A 10679-nucleotide genomic window follows, 5' to 3' on the forward strand; every position below is an offset into this window, starting at 1 on the left:
ATGAAGTTAAAGACAACTAAGTGCTACTAGAGCCACCTTATGGGAAAAACTGAACAAACCTTTTGGCCAGCCCAATATTAGGCCTCCTGGGTTCACGCTGCCCACCTGCTTTAGTCTTGTCCATGTAACCTCAAGAGTGGAGCAGGGCTACCCCCTCGTGGCCACTTTGGGAAGTTTAACCAGTCTGTATAAACATCATTCCCGAAGGCTTTTATCTTTGATAGTCACCTTCTCTAGAGAGACAGAGACAACAAAAGTGGAGCTAAGGGTTCCATGTGGAGAGAGTGATGGTAGAGGGAACTAAAAATGGAGGATTAGGGTACAATTCTTATATGACCCAAACAAGATTTCATTCCGTTTAGGTCCCGACCCAAATGTCCCCTCCTAAGTGGTAATGATGTCCCTGGCCACCCAATGAAAAACAAAATTTTATACATATACAACTGAATCGCTTTGCTGTATACCTGAAACTAACACATTGTTAATCAACTATACTCCAATATAAAATAAAAATACAAAATTTAGAAAAATAAAATTTTAACCAAAAAAATTTTTTTACCTCGCCCCATCCCATACTTCCTATATTCCCACCACAGTTTCATATTTATCCTTAGTACATATTACTAGCTAACATACTAGACTTTGCTCATGCATTTGCTTCATGTCTGAAGCCCTCTCTCAAATGTAAGCCCCACCAGGGTAGGGATTTTTGTCTTTTTTGTTCTAAGCCATATCTCTAGCACCTGGAATAGCACTTAATAGACCCTTGATAAACATTTGAATTAATAAATGAACTATGTAATTATGACAAGTGCCTGTTAAGAGCATGGCGTTGCAGAAAGCTGCAGAAGACATGAAAACAAGTAAGGGCACTTGTGAGTCTTTGGGAGAAAATAGGGACTTACTGCAACTGTGGGTTCCTCTCATTTCTCTGCCTCTCTCATTTCAGGTTTTGTTAACCCTGGATGATGACCTGGATGTGGTTCGGAGAGACCAGATCCCTGTCTTTTAAGCCTCCAGCATGGAGAGCGGGGAGAGGGAGCAACCAATCTTGGTGCTGTTTCATGAAAAATACAGGGACTGCAGCAAAGTAACCACTGCCAAATGCTCCACTCACCCTCTGTTGGGTTGGCTCTGTACACATTCCCGCAGGGAGGAGAGGAGCTACAGGGGGACCCAAACCTGCAAGAAGGGAAGCAGAAGGGAAGCGACAACTGTGGACAGAGTCAAGCCCTTCAGAGTCGAAAGACACCCACCATCCCCTTCTGTCACTACTCTGAGTTAGACATGGACAAAAGCTGCATCGAAGTTGACCTTGGGACCACTCCCACCCTCACCTGAGATTCGCCAGCCATGGGGGAACCATGCTGCCCTCTGCCCTCCAGCTGCCTCCCTGCCCAGAAACTCCAGGGTGGCCCCCTGTGCACCTCTGTAACATCTGCTGCTCTAGACATCCCAAAACACCAGCCCACTTCTCCAAAGTCCTGTAATGATGTGATTCCTTGGAGTCTGGTAGAGGGGTGGCCCCAAGGCCCTACCCAACCGGGATAGATGTTTTGTAGCACCAGCTCGTCACCTCCACCAAAGGAATGCTGTACGCTTCCCCCAGGTTCCTGACCGCATTAGGAGGACTCTGCATCAGGCTGTGTCACCCGCTCCTGGCAGGTAACTGTCCCTGAGACCAAGGTGTGGGTGCTTCCCTGTTCCTTGGTGTCTTCATCTCACCGCTGTGTGTGGACCCCCTGACTCAGGCTCTACCTTCTTGGGAAGGCCACTTCTCCACAGACCAGCTCCAAGGTGGAAGGGGAAATGGGAAAACTCTTCCAGCAGCAGGCGGAGCAAGAGGAATGACCAACAGCACTAGGAGCCTGGTGACATCAGCATCAAGCACTCAGGCCTCACGTTAAGGACTTGAGCTCCTAGAGCAGATTCAGCGAAGACAATTCGGCCTCCAAGCTAAACAGCTCCATTCTGTGCCTGCATCACCCTTGGGGAAAAAATAAGTGTTCTAAGCAGGGGCACTGCTCTCGGGCTCCTGTACAACCGGCCAAGCCCCTCCTCTGCTGCTTTACGCAGATCAGGGGCTCTAGACTTTCTCCTGAGCTTCCAGAGAGGCTCAGAGGCCACTCTCAGGGTGAAGGCATCTCACTCCTCCTCTCCAGTTGCAAAGAGCTCAGCTGGTTTGGGGGCAGGGGCGGTTGTCTCTCTGACACACCTGATTCACATTCACTCCCCAGGATGGTGTTGAAATGCTCAGTGTCCCACTTCACTCTCTCACTGTCCAGCAGCTCTGCCCCCAGGAAGTCCCATTTTGACCAAACTCCTGTATTACCTGCGATATGACGTCATCAGAAAATTTACATGCAAATGTGCACACACAGATATATTTGCCTGCGAAATTGAAGTCACCTTCTCACCTCTGCTTTCTTGATCCTTCATTCTTTTTAAAATATATATATATAATTCTTTCTCTAAAATAATGTTCAAAAACACATTTTGGAAGTTTGAATGGCAAACTTTCCCTGATTTTAAGAACACAAAGATGCTTTCAATGAAACATTATGATTTTTTTTTCTAAAATGCCCCCAAATTCATAATTGGTCTTCTGTTATTCTTTATTCCTTAATAATTGTTGGCTTCCATAGGCCATACGAAGGCCACCTATTAAATGGTTGTATTAACCTAACATTTAAAACAAATTTCGAACCTGTTTAACTTGGCTGATTTGACCTAATTCTTTTACTTTTAACGCACTAGAAGTTTTCAAATCCAAAAAAAAGCGGGGGTGTGGGGTGGTGCAGAATGCGAACGACAAAGTCTGTTCAAGCAGCCCTGTGGCCTGAAGTGAATAAATTGTAGGACACGTTACCTGTTCGGTAGCTTGTCTGGGAAACATGTCCGTGGAAATGGGGAAGGGGCCCCATAGAAATGGATGGATTGTGCTGCTGTACTCTTGACCATTTTCTGACAAAGTCTGTCTTGTGCTACAAACTCACACATTGTGGTCAGTTTTGTTCTCTGCAGCAGGACTAAGCCTGCTCTTATAAATATCAATTCTAAATGTTCCTGTTGCTACCTTTTTCTATAGTGCTGATTTGTGCATGGCCGGAGGCCACAAGAAGTCGTTCAGCTGCGTCTGTGGGGTTGATAGGAACTCGGGGTGGAGGGGGCAGCCAGTTACTCACAGTGGTCCCTCGTCCACATGTAGCACAGGCCTGTGTGACTTCTGTCTGTCCTCATGGACTTCTCTCTTTACAAGAGAAGGGAAGGCAACTCTGAAAGCCGAGTCCAGCAGGAGGGTAACGGGAGCCAGACAGCCAGAAGAGGCTCTTGGCAGAGAGGCCCAGGGTAATAAGAGCAGTTCCCTTGGAGGACAGAGGTGTGGCAGCCAGAGGGGCAAAACCGCACATAAAAAAGGCCTCTTCACACCTCTGAAAAATGCTGGGGAGGCAGCCCCACCTGTTAACATTGGATGGCTGAGGGATTAGCCCGGTTTTATTTTAGCAGCAGGAGAAGCCAGTGGAAAACCAGAGTCTATCTGGGGAAGGGACTTTCCATGGTTGAAGGAGATCACCGAGTCAGCTCCTGGGGTAAAGAGAGTGGCAGCTTCTTCTTTTGTAGCCCCAAGCAGCCACGAGAATGTCCTATGGGGTCGCAAAATGCATGTGTCAGGGAAACAAATAATACCCAAATGTTTCTCCTCCTGGGAGACAGTCTCTCTGTCTAAAACTTGGGAAAAAGGGAAAAACAAAGATAAACATTCTTCATAGAAGGAACAGTTGAATCCGAGAAACATTCTTGAGTCAGACTTTAGTCCACATATGTTCACCTGCTTGCTGTGTGACCTTGTGCAAATTGCTGGAACTCTCTGATCTTCATTGCCACATCTACATGACGCTACATGAAGGTGACAAGGGTGGAGCTGTGTAGAGCAACTGGAGCGGTGCCCGCAGAGAGAAGGTCCTCACCTGCACCTCTCGAATCCTGCAGGGTGGCAGGGCCAGAGCAGGTCTCCCTGCTGGGCTGGCACCTCTTGCCCAAGGGGGCCCCTCAGTGAAACCAGCTATGCTGTTTCCTGTCCTCAGTTCCAGGAGGCCCTGAAGGCGCTGGGAGGCCTCTTCACCTTCAGAGAAACTGCCCAGAATTATCACACCTCCCAGCCCCAGCCGCCCCCCTTGCCCTTTAATTGCTGCATTTCATTGTCTTTGGCCCTTAATACTCCAACGCAGATGAAAAATTGCTGCCAAAGCTGGGGCCAAGTGGAAAGTCTGGCTGTGTATAAAGTCACACCTCATTACTGCCAGTTCTACTCTGGGAATCTCAAAGAAAACCTAGACTTTCTCCTCTCTCCAGCATCTATAGCTACCACAGTTCTGGGGATGCCAGGTGCAAACGTTTCCCCCGATCCTTATCACCAAATGTTCCGTAGGGAAAGCCTGGATGTTCAGCCTGGATGAAGAGGGACTTCAGCCTGCGGGTGACAAAACAGGTCCCACAGGAAGCCTGAGAGGGTCGCTCTAGTTTTGAAATGATTCTAACGTCCCCTGATGAAACTAAGGAAAAGCATTATGAGTAAAGATACAACTGGCCTCTGCCTGAAGCAACGTAAAACCCAAAATTATGTTTACCCTAATTTTGCCCAGTTTACAGTCATTGCTTTGCTTTGTTTTTAAATGCTGTTTGGTGGTGTTAGGGAACCGGGTTCATTTTACCTGAAGCACAGCAACCAAAACGGGGAGACACTGACGTCCGCGGCAAAGACAGGGCTTATCCGCAAGGCAGCCAAGGGAGAAAACGGGAGAACAAATCTCAAATCCACCTCCCCGAAGGCAAGAGGCGGGGCTATTTATGGGACGAGGAACGAAGAAGCGGACTGCTCTGAGGCACGGGGAGCGTGGGAAGCCGGGGAGGTGGGGAAAGGTGATTGGGAAAAGGTGCGGTCATCGCCGTGCTGCGCAGGCGTAACTAGGCTACGTTCCAAAGGTCACGGGTGGACACTCGCGCATGCCCAGTTGGAAGGTCAGTGGTCCCACCAGGTTTCAACCAGCTCAGCTGAGCTAGATGCAGCCTGCTCCAAATTCCTGGAAAGCAACTCAGCCAAGCAGTTTCTTGTTTGGGCCACGTGCTTCTTGGAGAACAGGCAAGCCTTAAAATGACCTTGATTAGTGAAGGCAGGGGAAATGGATTTGGCTAATTACCCACGGTTTTGGCGGGGACAAGATATATTTGTGTGGCTAAGGTCAAATGTCTCCTCAATATTAAGGCACCATCGTCAATAAGGTTAATGGCCTGCTGAATCTTAGGCCTTAACACACATGAATTCAAATAAGCTTGGCGAGGGTCATGGATCAGCCTTTTTCAATGAGTTTCTAAAAGGCCATAGTAATAGAGTTTTCACTTGGACGGGATTCCTCTGCAAAAAGAAACCAATTTTTAGACTTTTTTGACCCCTGTGAACTACAAGGGGGGCGGGGTTTGCAGTTCATCATATGGTTTTCCTGAAGTAGGGTCTTGCTATTCTTATTGAAGTACAAGGAGGGCTAAGTGGTGACCAATGTTGACATAGAATTACCCTTTGCTCCTCCAGTCTTAGGGAAATGGAGCTCTGCGTTCTTTCTGAATATCTCTATATTAGAAGTTTTCATGATTTTTCCTGAACCAAATTTTTTAAAACTCCATGATTTTATCCTACCTCTTTTTCATTCCCTGTCATCTAAGGCTTATCCCTTTCATTGGAGATGATAAATAGCTAACCATCATAGAATAGCCTTGAAGTTATATCACATTTCAGTCATGCTAATGTCTGGGTGTCTCATTTCTCATCCCAGAACATGCAATCCCACTATGGTTGGCTCCTGGGCCCCTAATTTCCTCTAACCCTGTAACTCTTGATATTTTTTTTTAAACTCTTGACATTCTTTGTGAATTAGGACTCTAAGTCCTTTAAACAGAGGACTATCCAAAATATTTCAAAAGCTCTCTCTTTTAAGGTGCTCTGATGTTGCCAACACAGAAAAATGTTGATTTGCGTTTTATGATTTATTTTTAGAAGTACACTTTTTAAAAAATTAATTAATTATTTGGTTGCACCAGGTCTTAGTTGCGGCAGGCGGGCTCCTTAGTTGCGGCACATGGGCTCCTTAGTTGTGGTATATGAGCTTCTTAGTCGTGGCATGAGAACTCTTAGTTGCAGCATGCATGTGAGATCTAGTTCCCTGACCAGGGATCGAACCCGGGCCCCCTGCATTGGGAGCACGGAGTCTTATCCATTGTGCCACCAGGGGAGTCCTGCGTTTTATGATTTTTATTACATTGCTTATCTGAGCGTTTCACAAGGCTCAGTACCCGGCCCTTTGAGGAAGAGGACAAATTCAGGCCTAAGGTTTACTCTGCTTCTCTCTCAATGTGGGATACCTTGTAAAGTAACCTGCTTTTTAGGAGGTCCATTTCCCCTTTATCCTCTCCTTCCTCACCATTTCTCTGTTCACTTACGTAGAATCAGAAATACTGCTTCAGTCAATAGTCAGTCAAGAAATATCTGGGCCAAGCACTGTGAGGAACTGGGCAGAGCAATGGGCAAAACACCCAGTCTTTTCAATCATGGGGTCCACGGTCCAAAAGGGGAGAGACGCATGAAACAAAAAACTTGTTCATTATAAGTGGGCAAAGAGCTCCAAGAAGAGAATGGCCTTAGAAGAATCTTATTAGGTACAGACCCAAAGAAAGTCTAAGTAATTATCAGCAATTTTTATCCCTAGATGTGAAGCCCCTAAATTGCTGCCCCCAGAAGATTAAAGTTGGCAGAACCGATTATTAAAACAGCAAACATTTGTCATCAGACATTCTGCCAAGGGTTTTATATACATTCCATGCTGGATCCTGAAACACTCACCACCACCAACCCCATGAAGTCGGTATTGTTATTATCATCCCCATTTGCCAGACAGAGAAGCTGAAAGTTAGAGAAGTCAATGTCCACTAGGTGAAGTGAAAGGTGCAGAAGCCTGGATTCACTAGGTGAAGTGAAAGGTGCAGAAGCCTGGATTAAGAGTCGGAAATGAGTGGTTCAGGTAACAAGAACAGAGACAGGGAAGGTGGATGGTGTTGCAGCCCTTATTTGTTCATGTATCTATATATGCAAAACACACAGCCTAGAATTCTATAACCCTTGAACATATTAACAAAAAGAGAAGGTTTTTCCAAAATTCAGAATATGTGTCTGTTATATAAACCTGAATGACAATGAAACCTATCGTGCTTTAGGAAAGTCAACCAATAAAACTGCAGCTTTGGACCATTTTGGCTCTTTAAACTGGAACAGTGGGATTCAGAGGACTCTTGCTTCAGTTTCTAAGCTTGTGAAGTTAAGGACCAAAGTCCTTTTTATACATTCAATGACTGTATTTGGCAAAGGGCTGTAGACCCAAAGATTCATTTTAAATTAAAATATATGTAGCATAAGGTGTCAGGTTTCTACTGGGAACCTGTTGGTTCAGAAACAAAATTAACACTGGAGAAAAAGCACAGGAATAAGTGGCGGGTTTTTTTGTTTTGTTTTGTTTTTTATCTGCATTGGGTCTTAGCTGCGGCATGAGGGATCTTTCATTGAGGCATGCAGGATCTTTCATTGTGGAGCGCGGGCTTCTTTCTAGTTGTGGTGTGGGCTCCGGAGCTCGTGGGCTCTGTAGTTTGCGGCATGTGGGCGCTCTAGTCGAGGCCTGCAAGCTCAGTGGTTGTGCTGCGTGGGCTTAGTTGCCCTGTGGCATGTGGGATCTTAGTTCCCCGACCAGGGATCGAACCTGCGTCCCCTGCATTGGAAGGCGGATTCCTTACCACTGGACCACCAGGGAAGTCCCTGGAATAAGTGGGTTTTTTAATTTCCTAAAACATGTTCAGAGACTCAAAATACTGTCAAGAGTCCTAAAGTCCTCCAAAGCTGTCTCTGAAACCAGTCTATGCTGGTCCAATAGGTCAGGCAGAATCTACGACTCTCATCGATGGCTGAACCATCTTTGTTCCTGGTGGCTGGGAGTATTTCCATTCCACCAGATTGAGGCAGAGGAACTAGCCTGCATTGAACTGGGAAATCATAATTCTTCAATTGGGGGTACAATGATAATGGAGATAAAATTTTCTAAATTGTCCAGAAGTAAGAAAAAAAAAAAAAAACCAATACGACTTCGTTTGAAACACCAACATACTAGCCAATTTTCTTCTCCTATACTAAGCTGTCTCTTAGGCTTAAAAAAAAAAAATTAATGTGAATTTGCACATTTTGCCACTCAGCAGCATTTCTTTTTTGAAATGGGATTTAACCTAATTGAATCACAAGTTCCCAGAAGGAAACGTCCCTGAAGCAGTAAGTTCTCTACCACTACTATTAGGCTTCAGTCTCTTTCCAAACCACAGATTTGAATGTGATAAAGCAATGTAAGAAAACACCACCCAAACCAGACCTGCACAGCACACACTTAGTTAAAACCTGGATTTTCACATCTTCCCCAAATCTGTAGTTTATATGGTCATGTGAAAAATTAAGTGGCACATTGATACTAGGTAAGCAACCTACCTGACTTCTGAACTTATGTAGGCAGCAAATTAGAATTATGTCCTTAATTTCTCACAGGAAGAAGAAAAGGTCAAAAGAGGTGTTGATACTGACCAACAAACCATATGCTAGTGGAGCCCTGCATTTCAGTCTCCCATGTAGGGCAACAGAAATGAGGAATGTCATGGAAAGTAATCGCCACTTTACATTTAAATATTCCTTTGCAACTATGTGAAACCTCTTCAAATATAAAACCTCATTTGTCCTTCACAACAACCCTGTGGTCTGGACAGGACAGATAATGTACCAGCAAATAAATTAAGATGCAAAGAAGTTATGCCACTTGCTCAAAGTCACATAGCCAGGCAACAGGAGCCAGATACAAAATAGTGCCTTGGCCTTTTCTTTTGCTAAAGAATGATAGTAAAATAACTTTTAGGTTTTGCTGACTCAAGAAATTTATCATGAGAAAACCAACATCATCAGATCAGACTTCCACAGTTTTTTCTTAACCTTTTTATTTAGGCATAAAATATATTCAGTAATGTACAAAATGTGCACTAATCATAAGTGTATACTGATGTGTAAATTTTTACATATATTTTACAGATATATTCACACACACATACACACACACACACCTCATTGTAACCACCACCCACATTAAGAAAGAAAACATTTCCAGCATCACTGTACCTGTTCCAAGTTAATCCCTCCCCAGAGATAACCACTATTCTGACTTTTCCCCTCCTAGATGAATTTTGCCTATTCCTGAACTTTATATAAATGGAATTATGCAGTATGTACTCCTTTTTGTCTGGCTTCTTTCACCCAATGTAATGTCTGTGAGAGTCATCTGTGTGAATCAGTAGCTTCATTGTGTGAATATATGACATTTCACTTATTCATTCTCCTATTGATGGATGTTTGGGTTGTTTCCAGTTTGGGGCTACCTGTAAAGAAAGCTTCTATGAATATTCTTATACATTTCTTTTGGTGAACTTATACATACATTTTCCCCAGAGTATATACACAGTACACTATGGAATTGCTGAGTCACGGGATAAGTCTTTAGTTTTCAAGGATACTACCAACTGTTTTCCAAAGTGGTTGTATCCGTTTACACTCTCATCAGCATCATATGAGAGTTCCAATTATTCCACGTTTGCCAACACTCGGCATTTGTCAGCTCTTTCAATTTTAGACTTTCTGCGTGAGGTGTAATGAGTATTTCACTGTATTTTATTTTGCATTTCTCTGATAACTACTGATGTTGAGCACCTTTTCATATAGAATTCTTGGCCATTTATGTGAAGGAGTTTTTCAAGTTCTTTTCCCATTTTTTAAATTGGCTATGAGTCTTTTTCTTTCTGATATATATAATCTTTGCTAGTCTGTGACTTGATGAAGAGACATTCGTGATTTTAATGAAATCAATCTAACTTATTTTTTTCTTTTATGTTATAGTCAGATGATATTTCCTGTGGTTTCTTCTAGAACACTAGTTCTCATTTTTTGGTCTCAGGACCCATTTACACTCCTAAAGATTATTGAGGACCCCCCAGAGTTTTTGTTTATGTGAGTTAATATCTATTAATATTTACCACATTAGAAATAAAAAGTGGAAAATTTACGAATATTTATTAATTCATTTAAAGATAACAATAAACTTATTACATAACACAAATACAGTCCTCCCCTGGTATCTGAGAGGAATTGGTTTCAGGACCCCCTTGCATAAAAATCCACAGATACTCAAGTCCCTTATATAAAAGTGGCATAGTGTTTGCATATAAAATATGCACATCCTCCTGGATACTTTTTTTTTTTTAACATCTTTATTGGAGTATAATTGCTTTACAATGGTGTGTTAGTTTCTGCTTTATAACAAAGTGAATCAGTTATACATATACTTATGTTCCCATATCTCTTCCCTCTTGCGTCTCCCTCCCTCCCACCCTCCCTATCCCACCCCTCTAGGTGGTCACAAACCACCAAGCTGATCCCCTGTGCTATGCGGCTGCTTCCCACTAGCTGTCTATTTTACGTTTGGTAGTGTATATATGTCCATGCCACTCTCTCACTTTCTCCTGGATACTTTAACTCATCTCTAGATTACTTAATACAATGT

The 10679-nt window shown here is 43.7% G+C and overlaps 2 protein-coding genes across 9 annotated transcripts in view; one reads left to right on the plus strand and one right to left on the minus strand.

Moving 5' to 3' along the window:
• SIDT1 (SID1 transmembrane family member 1) overlaps nucleotides 1-2434 on the plus strand; it is an 88851-nt gene extending 86417 nt beyond the window's left edge. For all 4 annotated transcript variants that reach the window (XM_082394677.1, XM_082394678.1, XM_082394681.1 and 1 more), the window contains one exon: nucleotides 950-2434. In XM_082394677.1, coding sequence (XP_082250803.1) covers nucleotides 950-1012 — 63 coding nt within the window. In that variant the 3' untranslated portion in view covers nucleotides 1013-2434. The remainder of the gene's footprint in view (nucleotides 1-949) is intronic.
• SPICE1 (spindle and centriole associated protein 1) overlaps nucleotides 1-5066 on the minus strand; it is a 176532-nt gene extending 171466 nt beyond the window's left edge. For 2 of the 5 annotated variants that reach the window (XM_082394674.1, XM_082394675.1), the window contains exon 1: nucleotides 4713-5066. The gene's annotated coding sequence lies outside the window, so the exon portion shown is untranslated. The remainder of the gene's footprint in view (nucleotides 1-4712) is intronic. The other 3 variants (XM_082394676.1, XM_082394668.1, XM_082394671.1) reach the window with 3 other exon arrangements.
• Nucleotides 5067-10679: the final 5613 nt, after the last annotated feature.

This window comes from Balaenoptera borealis, assembly GCF_965194805.1.
Source record: "Balaenoptera borealis genome assembly, chromosome: 5".
NCBI classification, from domain to species: domain Eukaryota; kingdom Metazoa; phylum Chordata; class Mammalia; order Artiodactyla; family Balaenopteridae; genus Balaenoptera; species Balaenoptera borealis.